The sequence below is a fragment of the Parasteatoda tepidariorum genome, chromosome 1, assembly GCF_043381705.1.
Source record: "Parasteatoda tepidariorum isolate YZ-2023 chromosome 1, CAS_Ptep_4.0, whole genome shotgun sequence".
NCBI classification, from domain to species: Eukaryota; Metazoa; Arthropoda; class Arachnida; order Araneae; family Theridiidae; genus Parasteatoda; species Parasteatoda tepidariorum.
The window spans coordinates 4,739,871-4,756,740 of NC_092204.1; the positions used below are offsets into that span (position 1 = coordinate 4,739,871).

General features: G+C 26.7%; 1 protein-coding gene across 1 annotated transcript in view; it reads left to right on the forward strand.

Moving 5' to 3' along the window:
- The window catches only part of LOC107450406 (E3 ubiquitin-protein ligase CBL), a 36,965-nt gene extending 20,575 nt beyond the window's left edge, over window positions 1-16,390 (forward strand). Inside the window, exons 7-12 of the mRNA XM_043051399.2 lie at window positions 2,213-2,287; window positions 5,812-5,954; window positions 8,638-8,717; window positions 10,638-10,871; window positions 13,880-13,970; window positions 15,813-16,390. Of these exons, the coding sequence (XP_042907333.1) occupies window positions 2,213-2,287; window positions 5,812-5,954; window positions 8,638-8,717; window positions 10,638-10,871; window positions 13,880-13,970; window positions 15,813-16,017 (828 nt within the window). The 3' untranslated portion in view covers window positions 16,018-16,390. The remainder of the gene's footprint in view (window positions 1-2,212; window positions 2,288-5,811; window positions 5,955-8,637; window positions 8,718-10,637; window positions 10,872-13,879; window positions 13,971-15,812) is intronic.
- The last annotated feature ends 480 nt before the right edge of the window (window positions 16,391-16,870 follow it).

Genomic DNA, 16,870 nt, shown 5'->3' on the forward strand with positions numbered 1-16,870 from the left:
TTTTTTTTTTTTTTTTTTTTTTTTTTTTTTTTTTTTTTTTTTTTTTTTTTTTTTTTTCTTTTTTTTTTTTTTTTTAAATCCTGTTGTTACCATGGATTCATTATAATCATTACCACGGATTTTCTTGTTAATTTTGTTAAAAAAAATACTGATATAATTATGGCACACAATGTTCAAATCTTGCATTCAAGAAATCATTCTTTAATGCACTCTGTTTGCACCAATATCATCGTGAATCTATGCAATATTTCAAATGAAGGTTCTTGTTTTGAATTTTCACATTTAAAAAGGAAAATAACAATCCCAATATCTTTTTATATCATTGTGTTACTATCTTAATTCAAATCAAGCATTTGATTATTTACTTTTAATGTGATGATTTCATCGTTTTTTTCTTCCTCAACTTTGCTGCTGTTTTTTTAGTACTTCTGATTTCCATGTGGTTTTTGAAATTCCGGTATTTCTCAGTTGATATGATTTTAGCATATGAAATTTGAATCATGCATTTAAATAATAATTTTTTAACCTATCCAATTTGCGCCAATAAGGGGGCAAATTCATGTGGTGTTTCAACAGTTTTTCAGTTATTGATTTTAGCATGGTTTTTATATATCCCACTATATTTCAGACCATATGGGTATTTTATTGCGCATTTTAGTATTTACTTTTTGAAACAATGATCCTATGTTTTTTTTCTTTGGCATTTATTGCAACTGATTTCCTCATAGTTTTTCAAATCTGATATTTTTAATACAATATTTATTGCAACAACCTAATCTAGAAACAAAACATGAATTTTCATGATTCCTTTTTAAAATAGTGTGATTTCGTTTTCGTTTGATCTTTTTTTTTCTTCAGTAATTACTGTATTTTGGGATTTTTAATAATTTTTGTTTAATACAGTGATGTAATTGTAATGATGATTTACAAAATTTGAAAAAGAAAGTAATTCATTTGCTTTTCCAAATACAAAATGTGAGAATATTCCCATTATGTAACATTAAAAAATATTACATTTACAATTAAAAAATTATATACAGTTTTATTCTTAGTGTTTTTTTTTTGTTGGTAAACTCAATGTTTCTGTTAGTAATTGTAATTAGTAATTGTTAATTACTAGAGAAGTATCATGCAGAAAGTACTGGGGAAGTTTGTCTCAGAAAGCCTCAAAAAATTCTGCCTCAGGGTTTTGCACATAAAGTTTTTGGATTTCTTATTTCAGCTTTTTTCGTTCTTTACCTAACTCATCCTTGCTACATAAAGAAACCTTCTCTCCAAAGTTTTTCTTCTTAAAAAAATGAGAAACATTTTTAACCAGATATTTAGTGCATGTTAGATTTTAAGTCAAATCTTATATTTTATTACTCTGAATAACTCTTTTGTTTTTTTTAAAATGCAGTTATAGTTTTGGAGAAATTTTTAATTTCATTTCTATGTAATTTATTTTTCTTCTTTTAACTATCAATATTAAATTTATATCAATTTATTTCTTTGAAACTTGCAACTCGGTCTAATTTAATTTAAAATTGTTATAAGCTTTCATGTTTGGTAAAAACATTTCTTAAGTTTATTAAATGGAATTTTTCTAGGATCCAAATACGTGGACCTCTTGTCTATTTGTGATGTTAAGTCTACTCTCTGCAAATCTTATAATTTTTTTTACTTTAAAGAAATATATATATTTAAATGAAGAAAAACTTAGTTATTTAGCTTTCAATAAATTTTTCATTTAATTTTTTGCAGTTTTCTTTTCTCTTTTAACATTCAATATTAAATTTATTTTAATTAACTTCTTTGTAATTTGCAAACTCCATTATTTAATTAAATTTAAAATAGTGGTCTTTCATGTCTGGTAAAATCACATGTTAAGTTTATTAAATGAAATTTTTTCTAGGATCCAAATACGTGGACCTCTTGTCTACTTGTGATGTTAAGTCTACTCTCGGCAAATCTTATAATTTTTTTTACTTTAAATAAATATATATATATATATATATATATATATTTTCTTAAATGAAGAAAAAACTTAGTTATTTGGCTTTCAATAAATTTTTCATCTCATTTTTTACAGTTTTCTTTTCTCTTTTAACTTTCAATATTAAATTTATATTAATAAACTTCTTTGTAATTTGCAAACTCCATTATTTAATTCAATTTAAAATAGTGGTCTTTCATGTCTGGTGTTAAGTTTATTAAATGAAATTTTTTCTAGGATCCAAATACGTGGACCTCTTGTCTTCAAGCATTAGCCTTGTCACCTCGTGCTGATGTATCCGATGGGAGTAGAGTAAGTGTATCAATTAATTTCAAAAGTTTGTTGGCCCCTCATTGCTTTGTGCAGGGTGCTTAGAGTTTTTAAAAAGTGCTTAAAGGTGCTTATTTTCAATTTTTAAAAGCCCTTAACCGCTTTTCTGATTATCCTGAGTTAACTTGGGTGCAGATATATAGCAAATATTTCAGCAGATATATAGCAAATACCCAAGAAAACTCGGGTGTAGTAGAATCTATCAGTATGTTTTCTTCCTTCACATTTTTACTCGGCCAGAAGAAAAGATCAAATTGATTAATTAATCTGCTGTGATTTGAAGTTTGCCAAGTTTTGTAGTTGGATTGTGGTGCACACGTGTTTTGTTCGATTGTATATACGACAGTTGCTTCATCTACATATAGAAAAGAGTTAAAAAATAGCGTGCCACTTCACTGGCCTTTGAAGAGTATCACTTTGTTTTGTCCCTTCTTTTAAAAACTATCATATAAAGACTAATGTTAAACTTATTTTATTTGCCCAAGATAAGTCGGGATAGTAATTTTTGAGGGTGAACTAAATGTTTTTTTGCTCATAAAAAAAATTAAAATTCCAACTAAAAATTTGTATTTTGTTTTGTTTTAGTTCCTGGTATTTATTAATAAAAGAAAAAAAAAATAAGTTGATTTTTTGCATTTTTTTCTCTCCAAACAACTTGGTAAAGAAAGCGGTTAAAGGTGCTTATTTTCATTTGGTATTTTTAAAAAGTGCTTAATTTTTCCTTTTCTAAAGTGAGATTTTTTTTCTTTACCATGTTGATTTTTGCAACAAATTATGCAAAAAGACATTGTTCATATTGTTCTATTTTAAGCATTTCATTGAAGAAATACTGAATCAAGTAAAAAATTTTAATAGAAATTTTTTTGAGGCCATTCACTAATTTACATTTGTGATATGAATTAATTAAAGTTTTCTTAGTTTGCTTAATTCTTTACATATCTTTATAAATTCGGTATGATCAATAATTATAATCTTGCTAGTGTTTTGTTGAATATCCTTTTATAAATAACTTTTATTCATATCTAAAAAATACACTTGATAAAATAGATAAAATAATTATAATTTTCAATAATTTTTTTTTTACATAATTGTGTTATGTAATAATTAATTTATAAAATTATAGATTTAAAATGATATAGAATGATTAGATTTAAAATTATATATTGAATATATTTAAAATTAAAATGATTAAAATTATTTTTTGCATGCTTCAAAGGTACTTATTTTTTGTTGAAAAATTTGACAACATATCTTGTTTGTGTTTCTGGTTTTCAAATATTCTGGTTTTTAAATTTATGAACATTTTTAGATTCATTTGATTATCTCCTGATCAGATTTTGATGACATTTATTTTAAACAAAGGTTGATGTAATTCAAATAATATGCATAGCTGCCAACTCTACTGGATTTTTTCAGTTTCTCTGGTTTAATTAAAAATCCGGTTTTTGTACATATTAGAAAATTTCTAAAAATTGAGTCTTAATTTCTTAAAAAAGGGAAGAAAAAAATTTTTTTGCAAAAATAATTTGGATTTTCATTGTGGTTATTTTGTCAATAAAAACCTGGATTTAAAAGTACTGTTAAAATTTAATTTAAAAATTTGATGGAGCTAAAAATTTAATTTTTTTTTAGTGTATAGCAAAATTAAGGTTCACCTCAACCTAAATATAACCATAGCTGCCAAATCAACTGCATTTTCCAGTAGACTACTGGATTTTGCCAGTTTCTCCCTATCTACTGGCTTAATTAAAATTCTCCTGTTTTTTTTAAATTTTAGAAAATTCCCTAAAATTTAGTAAGTTTTCTAAAAAAAAAATTATCCCGATTGAAATAGTATTTTTGTACAGATTATTGCTTGCTTGAATATTTAAATAAGTATTACTAATATATAATAAAGCAAACTTCATTTCTAGAAATCAGGTCAGTCTAAAATGTTCAGTTTATTCAGAATTTTCTTTGTAAATAAATTTAAAAAAATCTTTTAAATATCTTTGATGAATTAAATGCCTATTAATATTCAAAACTATGTGTAAACGTAACACACAAAATTTCTAGTATATTTAATGTTGATCTTAACTGGAAAATAGCAGTTTTTCTAATTTGATGACTCTAAAATTCCCTATGTGTAAAATATTTAGTACATTCTGCTACAATTATCATGAAATTTGTATTTCGTAAAATCTACTGGATTTTTTCCTATCTATGTTGGCAACTATATATAACTAATGGCAATCAAAAAATTACAAGCCATTTGCCACCTGATTTGCTAATTTTTTGCCAAAATTGGTCCAAATATGCATTTTATTATTTTTGTGAAATTATGAATATTTTATAATATTCTAAAGATGAATTTATTTCACGCTCTTTTCTTAATATTTTTCTTCATTTTAGAAATAACCCATGCAGTGTTATCCATATTTTGAGAAATGCTTTCATTATTAATATTAACCGGTTTTTTTTTAATTGATTCATATTTTTGGAAAACTCATCACATGCTCTAAAAATTGTGCATTATTAAAAATGCAAATTCAAGCCAGTAACTAAATTTCCTTAGTATACTTTTTTGATTTATATGCAAATGATTTTGAAAGTAACAAATATACCCATATTCCTTTCAGTGTGTAGTTACTATTTAATTGCATTACCAGTAATGTTGAATTAGCTGCTTTCAGTTGTCAATGATCTTTAATTTATCTGCTTTCTGTTGCATGTGAATAACTAAGCATATAAGAAATTACTTTTTTTAAAATATATGATTTTTAAAGTTGTTCCGACTTTTGAAGTGTAGGTTTATGCCAGAAAAGCAATAGCTTGCCTAAAACATAGAAATGTTTTAAGTATAGAACAATAAAAGTCTAAATATAGCCTTTAAACAGAGTTGGGATTTTGAACATTCTAAACTGGTTTTGGATAAGACACATGGGTTTTACTTTCTTTAACTGTCCTAAACTGACTAAAACTATCTTGAAGTGTCCAAAACCTTTAACATTGGTAAAAGGGTAAAAATTCTATTTGTGTAACAATTGTACACCTAATAATTCATAGATTAATAAACATTTGATACTTTTTATACACTTTTCTTTAATTTATTGAAGGAAAAGATTTATAACTTTTGAAGCTTTACAATTCACTGTACAACAAAAGAGAATAACTTATCCTTTAAATATGAATAAATATGCTTTTAATGCTGATAAATTATGTTTTTGCATGAGGATAACTAATGCAATATTAAAAATAATGATAAACTTTTTTTATAAAACAAAAACATGTCTTCATTTTATTTCTTGTTCAAAAATTAACCTTTTATTTTTCTCATCTTTTTCTAAATTGTGACATAATTTGAATAAAAAAGTTTTGGACCGGACGGTTTAAACCGTAGATTAATCCATTCTTTCCTAAAACTTGCCAACTATGCCTTAAAATAATTTTGAATGAAGTTCATAAAATTGTTACGATTAATAATAAAAACTTAAAAACAGTTAAAGAATATTTTGTTTGTTTTTTAGTCGAATAGTCGTTCTCCAATGGTCTCTCCTAAAGCATCTCCTCAATCTTCCCGAAGGCCTCCGAATTCTGCACCTCCACCTGTTCCTCCACGCCATGCCTCACCAACTGGAACTCCAGGACAGTCACCTAGTTCTTCTCCACGGTATCTGTAACATTTATTTACTATTTGTTACATGGATCGATAATAAAATTATTTTTATAATATCATACCTGAAAAGTCTCCTGTTTTTTAAGGAACATTCCTGTATTTTACGACTATTTCTTGTTTACCCGCATATTCTCAAATTTCTCCATATTTGTTGAAGAAATTTAGAACAAAAAATTTGGTGATAAACTATTTACTAACGGCCAAAATACTTCTCTTGTTCCTCAATAGATAGTGCTATTGACAGTACTATAGTATGTTTATTGTTTAAGTAATATAATAATGGTTTAAAAAAAATAATATATATAATGTATAATGGTAATAAATAATGGTTTAAAAAAATCTTAGTAAGATTAAGATTTATATATATATTTTATTTTGTTAATTAAATGTTAGTGCTTATATTATTTCCAATTTTGGCTTACATGATTATGCATGATGTATCAAAACTTTTCTCATAGCCAAAAAAATTTCACTAGTAAAGTCCCCGTTATTTTATTTCACCAATGTTGGCAGGTTTGCAATATTTGGAATAAATAGAGGTTTCATGCTATGGTCTAGGAAGAATTAAATAAACTTGTATAATATTTCAAATAAGTGACTCTAAATTTGAAAAAATTATATACAATTTTATTTTATCCAAATAGGTTTTTTTTTCTTCATAGACACTATGTTTCTATTACTTTAAATTAGTAATTTGTATATCTGTTATTAAAAGTATCTTGCAAAAACTAGAAAAAATTCTACTGCAGGGTTAATAATAATTGTAAATAATTTCACTGTAAATTTATAATAAGTGTAAAATTCAATAAATGATAGAACATTAAATAATATCTATTTTTTTTAACATAAAGGAAAATTTCTTTGCTAAAATAGTTTTTTCTTAAGAAAATTATATATGATATTAATGTATTTTTTAATTTATAAAATAATAGTTAGTAATATGAGAATATTTTATTTATAAAATGTAAAATTTGGCAGAAACAAATTTTTGATAAATTTTCTTTGCTTAATTTTATATAAATATATTGTTAAAGCTTCAATGAAAGTTATATATCTGTCTTATTTAGAGAATTTTTGATCTTTTCAGCAATTTTATTTTTAATTACTCTTTTTGAAATACTTATTGGCTATGTTAGGCAGTAGATATTATTTATGATTTAAATCAATATTTATGAAAATTTAATAAGTTACTTTAAAGTAAATTTTTAATCTGTTTTTCAACACTTCTATTTTTTCCTATTTTTTTTATTTTATTTATTTATTATTATTATTTTTAGTACTCCTGTTTTCCTTACTATTTTCTAAAAATTTTGGCTGCAGTCCCTGAAATAGGGTTTGAAAAAACACAGCCCACCTAGGTTTTTCATCAAAAACCTGGGGTTTTTGGTGAAAAGTCCAGGTTTTTCCTGAATTTTTTTTTTTATTCTTACGTATCAAATAAGAATGTATGATTTGCTTGGTGAAAACTCCAGGTTTTTTCTGAATTTTTTTTTTATTCTTACGTATCAAATAAGAATGTATGATTTGCTTCTAACAAGAAAGTTAGATATTCGATAACTATTTATAGCACATTTTGTTGCGATGTAACAATTTTTTTAAGGATTGTTGCATTATTATTTTTATTTCTTAAGGATAAATAGATTGTTACAGAAAAATTTAAATCTGCTCAATTAAAAGATCCCCAAATTTTTTTTTTACTAATTTTATTTCAATTTTTGGGTGCTTTAAAATTAGTTCATGTTTTTTACCAACTTCGTTGATAATATGGTGAAAATGTAATACAATAAATAAATAAAGTTAAATCCTAATACAGTTTTAGCTTGAAATAATTTTATGTAAAGCTCATCATAAAAGTAAACATAACACATTTGCTAAGTAATAATATCAAAATGGTTAAGTTACATGCCATTTTCAATATGCTTTTCATAAAATTTTTCAATATTTCTTTTATAAATGATAAGGTTATATTGTAAGATTAGAAAAAGAATTAGAATACCACTTTCAGTTTTAAACTCTTAATTTGCGATAAAAATAAAATATCAAATCATAATAATACTAGCGAATAATATTATGAAAGAATGGTAAAGAGATATTACAAATTAAAATAATTTTTAAAAAAAAAGAATTTATCGGTATTTGTTAATTTACAAAATTTACCAATTTACTGGCCATAGGAATATGTCGATAACTTTGAAAAATTGTTTTAGACCATTTTATTTATATGTTTCACTGGGAACTAATGTATAAAACATCTATAATAATAATAATCTACAATAAAACATCTATTATAATATATAAATCTTCTAAAGCATAATTGTATTTTTATTCTATAAAAATTTTAAATTAAGCCTAATGAAGAAAAAGTAGAACAATTTAAGGTGCTTAGATATTAGTAGGGCCTTTATTTACTTGAAATAGGACTGAATTTCACATGACATGGTTAAGAAAACTCTCGTGCATATTTCTAATTCAACTTTTTAGTTTTAATTCTTTTAATATAAACCTTTATAAATGAAACATTTTATTAAAAGAAAAAAAAGCATTTTTGTGTTACTTATTATTTAGCATGATTGAATGTGTTATATTTCATTACTTATATCAGTTTAATAAACATCTTATTGAAAGGTCTTATTTTCCTCTTAAAATTAAAATAAATGATTTATTTCATTCCTATCAGCCATTCTTGTGGTTCTAAAGATGACTCAGGTGGTTCTGTTACTGTTACTGTCAGCCCCTCTGCATCCCCTGAATCTTCAGGTAAGAATTGTTAATTTATTATGATTGATTCTTATAGTTTTATGAAGAAATTTTTAGTTGTTAATGTAAACACATTTTAAATCTTAATTTTTAAATTTCTGTATGTATGTTCTTCTAGATTTTGTGTGTGCGTTTTTTAGGATAAAAATCTGAGGGTTTTAAATTTTTTTCATAAGATTTTTTTATTAAAGGTTAGTTTAAGTAAGTTTTTTGTGTGTATAAAATTCTATAACAATAAGCTATTGTCTTAATGTAACATGTTTTAATTAAAGAAAACCTTGCTTAGGTCTTTTGGGCTTAAAATTATATCCAAATTTAAAAATCCATAAAACTATTTGTCCATAGTTAAATTTCAAATTGAATTTAATAAAACCATTCGTTTGACAGTACTAGCACTAAAAGTTATTTTCTTTATGAGAAAATTTTCGACTAGGTCTTACAGAAAAAAAAAATTTCAAAAAAATAAAGGTCTGTTAGAATAAATTTACAATAGTGTTTAAGAAATGTTAAAATGTTTGAATTTTGAGTTTCTGTAAAGTTTATAGAGGAAGGGCCTTGTCGTTTCATGTTTAAAAAAAACTGCGAAAAATATCTTGCTTTGATCTAGCGTAAGCGACCGGTTACGTTTACCACATTGCACTATCTGACCAAACATGTGCTACCTTTTCGTAAAAGACAGCTGGTAGAAAAGCTCCTCTTTTCCATAGTCTGCAAGGATAATAGGGTTTGCATGAGAACTTGATTTTATAAAAGTATTTGTTAAACTACCATTTTTCCTAAACGGTAATAAATTTTACCATGAACAGACCCCTGAATACTCAGTTTCAAATGAAGCTTTTTCTCGATTCAATTTTTGAATCTGTCCTAATTAAAAACTTTGATTTAAGAAATAACTCTTCTCATATTTTGAAATTCTTTGTTTTGGTCTATCAATAGATTGAACTTTTTAAATGCAGATATTAATTAGGGATAAAAAGTTATCACAACTGTTTAATGTCACTGATAATTTTTTTTTAATTATCTTGGGACTTCAATCATCTTTCATGCATTCAGTTTTTGGTAATATTTTTCTTTTTTATCGTACCTTTAGCAAATGTTATTCTAAATGATTTAATAAGCGCAGTGAATTAGTACTTATCAAAAGGAATGTCATGTGTCTTATTGGCTTTTAAAAAGATCACTTAATTTTGATCTTTTAAGGATAATTCATGTATTAATTATTTGTTCAATTATTACTGAATCAACTACTTATTGCGTTTTTTACTTAATCATGAAATATTAACTTCTTATGTATTATAAATTGGAGATTTATATATTTTTTTGAATTGCGACCCACTTATAGGGAAAAAAGGGCTTGAAAATTTGGAAATCATAGATCCTAAAACTCGTAGTCTCTAAAGTCTAGCGGAATCACTCTCTGAAATCTAACTGAAGATGAATATGATAAATTACTATATATACAATAAATATTAATTGTAAATGATGAATTGCAATGTAAACAAATTATTACAGCAATACAATTAATAATTAATTAATATATTGGCAAAACAGCAAAAAATTACTACAGGATTGCCCCAGGCAACTGAAATGTTTTGGCATGAGGCGACTATGGCAACTTCTTATGCTTGAAAAGGCCAAAAAAAGGAACTATTGGGAGACTTTTTTTTGATGAATTTTTGTTCTTATTTCGGCAACTATTTTCATGCTTTAGGCTACTAAAAGCAACTATTTTGTCTTTTTTTTTCTGTCGCTACCCAGTTACTATAATATGTAAAGTAGTGCTTATAGAGACTACAATTCGTAAAGCAGTGCTAATAGAACTTGCTGCATTGTCTCTGTCAAATCTTAAGTAGTTGGCATATTCTAAAGAAGTATAAAAACATGTTGCAGAGAAATTTTAAGAACATACTTTTATTTTAGGGGTAGGTATTTCATATTCTGAAATAGCTCATGGAAAAACATCTAGTAGCGGAACGTGGCCACGCCCTTCATCCGGTGGTGGGCCACCAACCACCCTATCTCCCCCCTCGTCTATGGTCGATCCACCTTCCATGATTCCAGTCAGTCCATCAGTACACTATGCTGAATTAGCACAAATTAGGGAAGAAATGCCTGAACCAAGCTATGCAAATACGGATATCACTTTAAATAATGGTATATATGAATGTCATTGATATATTAGTGAATGTAATCTATTTATTTTTGTTATTCCTCATAAGACTACTGACTAATTAATATACCCGCCAAGTCTACTGTTTTTTTAATGAGGACTGCTGTATTTTACGACTATCTACTGTTTACCCGTATATTCTCAAATTTTGTATTTGTTGAAGAAATTTTTAAAAAAAATGGCGATAAAATAGTCGCTGATGGCAAAAATACTTCCCTTATTCCTCAGCAGATGGTGCTTATTGCCAGTACTGATGTTAAGTGTTAATAATTCAAGTAATTATAAATAATGGTTTAAAAAAATCTTCTTTAGTTTAAGATTTATATACATATTTTTTTACTTTGCTAAATGAAAGTGCTTATATTATTTCCAATTTTGAATTTCTGTTTTTGACTTGCACGATGTATCAAAACTTTATTCGTAGCCTAAAAAGTTTTCCTAGTAAAATCTCTGTTATTTTATTTCTCCAATGTGGACAGTTATGAATTAATGTTTATTTTTTACAAAGACAGTTTTTAAGATCTCCTAGAAATGTTTTCACAAAAAGTTATCTCCCTACATTGTAAGTGATTAAAGACAAATAATTTTTCATCCATTCGTGAATCCTAGGTCCTGTTGAAATGTGAGAAATTTTGTTATGTTTCCTTCTTTTCATGTTTTTCTCTATAGAGAATTTTTTTTAAATATTTTTCCCTATGTTTTTTCCTCATTTCCTGGTAATAGATCATATTAACCCTATTTATCCCTTTTATGTTTTTCCTTAACTTATTATTTTATTTTGACTTTTAGCTTGGTTGAGTACATATTTTTTTCTGATAGTATGTAATATTAACAAATAATGTTGTCTCTGTGTTATTTTTCTTTCTTATATCAAATTAATGCTGTTTCTTTGAGTTTTACATATTAAAATCATGAAGCGTAGCATTTTAAAAAAGAGCTTAAAGGTGCCTTTTTTTTACTTTTGTTTTTTAAAAGCCCTTAAAGCTGCTTTTTTCATTGGGCGTTTTTAAAAAATTCTTAATTTTCCCTTTTCGAAACTGAGATTTTTTTCTTTGCTATGTCAATTTTCATCACGTATTATGCTAAAGTGTGGTTTTCACTATTCAAAGTTTTCACAACTATTCTATTTTTTTTTCTTCATCCATACCAATAATATACCTAAGTTTTGGTTATTTTTAGTATTGACTTAACTTATTTTTATATAAAAAATAATATTTATTCATGTTTTTTTTAAAAAAGAAATCATTACGTCCCTAGAAAGTCATCTTGAAACTAAGTTGGGACGGTAATTGGCTTAAAATAAGTACATCAAAAACATTGTATCTTCTTCGAAAATTCGAAAGCAGGGAATTTTTACAAAATACCTTCATTTAAAAGAACTTCTAATTTTTCTTTTTATATAGAACTAATATTTGACTAATATTTTCTATTTAAAACTCTATGCATATCAAATTAATAGAAAACAAGGACAGGAAAATTAATGCATATTCTCTAACAATTTTCATTTTTACAATAAAGGCCATGCTAGTTTAACAGAACTTCTATACTTATAATTATTACGATTTTCTTCCATTTTGCGTAATATTAAGCAAGTTTTGGAAACAATATTTGTTTTTAATTATAATAAAGATTAAATATATATATTTTTTTATTTATCTTTTATTTATAATTATTTGTTATAGGCTTTCACTTTTAAATATTTTGTTATTGAGAAAAAAAACTATCTTGTAATTATGCTTATAAATAATGATCACTTTTAATGTAGGCAAAAATGTATATATGTTAAGTTAAAGTGAATGACCAAAATCAAGAAAATTTCGACTTTCACCGGTGAATGTCAACAATCACATAGTCGCTTTGAATGTCCGAAATATTTGTTATATCTGATTTGGTATTAATTTATTTGTTGATATTGTATTTATTCGATATTTTAATATCTGCTGTGGATAGATTAGGAGAAACATTAGCGTTCAGAGTACCGGTTAAATGCATACCGGGCAATGACACTTGACCTTACCAGAGTCAAAATTTGTGATGGTTTTCCATTGATGGGCCATCATAATCTTGATGGCAACCATCAATATTTCTATCATAAACCATTATATTTTTTGATGGTAAACAACATAAGTAACCATCAGGCATTCTGACTGATTTATGAGGGTCTAACATGAGAATCGATACTTGTTTTCATGGTTTGTTTATGTTCAACCATCAGAAATTTCCCTCATAGTTTCTTAGATATCAAATGTTGAAACGATCATGAACCACCATCACCTCAATGCAGAAATTCAGACAGATTAAGGATGGTCCAGCATTAAAAAAACCCTAATTGTTTTGATGGTATATTCCTGCTGAACCAACAATAAATATTATTGAACCATCATAAAATGCATTATGGACCATCACAAATTTCCGTAGTATATTAGAATTTAATTGGAACGATCATGAATAACCATCGTCCCAATGTAGGAATTCGAACTGATCTATGATGGTCAAATATTTAAAATAAAAAAATTGTTTTGATGGTATATTCCTGTGAACCAACAAGAATTCCTATTGAACCGTCATGGAAGTGTATAGTTGTAACCATCACAGATTGTTGGTCCATGAGAATCAAACTTCTCTTGATCATCCATCATAGTATTAAAGTAGCATTTTTCCATCATGGAATGATGGAAGTTTGTTGGCATATCAAAAACCATGAACACATAATGGAAAATGTTGGATCATGGTGACTATCCTGAATCGCACTGAAACCAACCTAAACCATCAAAATTTTTTGATGGGACCATCAAGAATTTTGATTTGGGTAATAAAACATTGATGTATGGCTTACCGGGCAGTGGCGCTTAACTAGACCTAGCATGTATTTCAGACATTTACCAAAGCGACTATGTAATTGTCAACTACCACCAATTTCGGTCATTCACAGTAACATATATATATATATATTCATAGATCATGTGTTTAATCAAGATTAATCATTTTGTAGCTAGTTCACAAAATCCTAGGTCAGGAATTGAAGTACCATCTTCATCTTCTCCTCAACAGCCTCCTACTCACATCAACAAAATTGAAAAAAGGTATTTCTTTTATACATATACAGTGGTGGTCAAAAGTATGGAAATTTTTTGAAAGTTTCATGTTTTTCAACTTTGTGTGCTTGTAGAATATATTAATTTTCACTTAAATACANCTTATTAGTTTGAATCAATTATAGCTTCACTTAGTTGTCTTTTATTGGATGTCAACCAAGTCTCCAAATTCTCTTAATTTCTTACACCAGTGTAGATCATTTCACATCACATTGAACTTCTGAAGCAGATTGATATTAATGCTTTGAAATAATTTTTAAGTAAACTATAACACAATAATCTCTTGAATATTTTTTATTTTCAGGGAGGGAGGAATTGAGAACATTAGAATTAAAAACTGACAAATTTATGAATTTTGCTTTACTTTAGTGGTAGTAAAAGTTAATGTGGTTTATGGAGAATTGTGATTCATAGAAATGTTTTTTATAGATCTATTTCATGGTTCCCACAGGTAAGGGAAAACCTGAAATTGTCAGGGAATTTTATTTTAACTCTAAAAATCTGGAATATTCCTTTATCATACCTACAAAATAACCAGTCTTAAAATTGTCAGTAACAATCATCAGTTATTGCGATTCGAGTTAAATAATTCTAACATCAATTGCAATTATTTGTTGTAAAAATGTCAAATTTTAGTCAAACTGAAATGTTCAATTCCTCATTTAGTAATACAGTAGAGCGCCGATTATCCGAACTGCTCGGGACCGAACGTCGTTCGGATAATGAAAAGTTCGGATTATTAGAAGGTTGTATAAAATCTAGTTTAAATTATCATTATTTATACACTAACTTGCCTTCACACTTTTTCCAGGTTTAGGACTGGCAGTACTATCTAAAATAGCTCTGTTTTAATATCAAAAAAAAAAAAATTCTCAAAAAAAATTTCAAATTTTAAATATTTTTATTTATTTTTTCTAAAACTTTTTTTTTCATTTTGAATTTTTTTAATCATATTTCAACTTTTTAAATTATTTTTTGTCAATTACTGATTTAACCACATTTTTCTTTATTTTCATTACAAAAGAAATCCAGCAAAGACTTTTGTTTCAAAGAGGATGCTCTTTTTTGAGCAGCCATATCCCTTATTCTTTTAAATAAATCAACTGAACTGGATCAACATCATTTTGGCGTTCTATTCAATTCATTGCAATATCGAATCAATTGCATGCTTCTATATGAGAAGGTCCACTATTTTGAACTTGATCACCTACGTCTTCCTCTTCATCTGTGGAGTTCCGATTTTCATTCATAATTTTAGCAACTATTTCATCATCATTTTGAAATACCTGGACATTTTCAGTGTCTCGACACCAGTCTTCTATTTCATCTGCTGCATAACCTGGCATCTTTTCATCCGAATGATCTAATTTTTCAGAAATTAAGAAAAATTGTTGATAAGTTAAAAAGTATTCTAAACTTTGAAAAAAAAAAAAAATTCGGACACATTTCGGATAATTGGACGTTCGGATAATAAGGGTTCGGATAATCGGCGCTCTACTGTATTTTTGTACACGGAAAATCTAATATTTCACATTACAAATAAAAGAATCTTAAGTTTTCTGATGAAAATAGGGTCTCAATTTTCATTGAAATTTACATGGTATACTTGGAAAAGTCAAGGAATTTTTTTTCTTTTCGGAAATTGAGTGGGAACCCTGTCGTTAGTGTATTAAATTTCTTTTTGATTTGATCTTCGTGCTTTTTTTAGTATTTCAGACTAATTGAATTCTAATATTTAAAATGTTTACATCTTCAAAACCTCTTTTATCTATATTTTTTATCTGTTTCATTTTTCTCTCTCTTAATTTTGTTAAATTTTTTTTAATGTAGGTTAATAAGAATCGGCAAACCTTTGGATGCTCTCGAAAACAAGGAAAACCGTGTGAGTTATGAAAATTTGCACATGGATCACATAGCGGCCCTCATTGCCGAAGGCTATGCTCAAAATGAAGTAATCAGAGCTCTTGGAATCGCGAGGAACGACCTTCAAATGGCCAGGGACATTTTACACGAGTTTGTTACCAAACGAAAATGAGCTTTTGCTGAAGTATGAGTAAGAAAAAAAAAATAATAAATTTTTTTAACTAGTCAAAACTTATCTTGGAAGAATGCAACAATAACAACGACTCTGTAAAGACGCAGAATATATTTTGCTCAAAATTGTTGAAAGACACTGTTGTTTGTTGCTTGCATTGAAATTCAGACGACAAATTTTTTTATTCACCTCAAATGAAATGAATGTGGTCACTCTCGTTGGAGCTGTAATTTGCTGGTCGATTGCAGCGAACACTCACATTTTTGGAGCAGGAATTTCTCCATTCTTCTGTAATAATCGATTCTGCTAATCAATACATTGAAAATTCTAGTTAAATATGTATGCAAATAAAATATATATATTTGCCAAATCATTTTTTGATTTGTAAGCAACGATCTAGTTCTTTTGCATGATGTAAAAAGTTTAAATATTCACATATTCCATTGGTTTTGTATTTAAATATTTTATTAATAGGTGCACTTCTATTAAAGAACAGTTTAAATATCAATTGTCATTTATAATATAACGCATAAATAGTTGTTCCATTTAACCTTTTGCTATTTAAAGTTCTTATTTATTGTAAGGGATGCTTGTTGTATGACCAATTCTTTTTTTAAAATTCATCTATAGTCTATTGGAATTTCTGTGCAAGTTGGAAACCAATTTTTATATGGTTCATTTGTTACAGCTGATTAATTGGGAAATATTTACTATGATAAAAGAATCTAAACTTTAAATTTGTGAATTAAAAAGCATTTATATTTCAATAAAACCACACATTACATAATGGCTTGTTTCACTCCTGATAATCTGGCATACTCACTGCGAAGGATGATACAAATAATCAAAATCA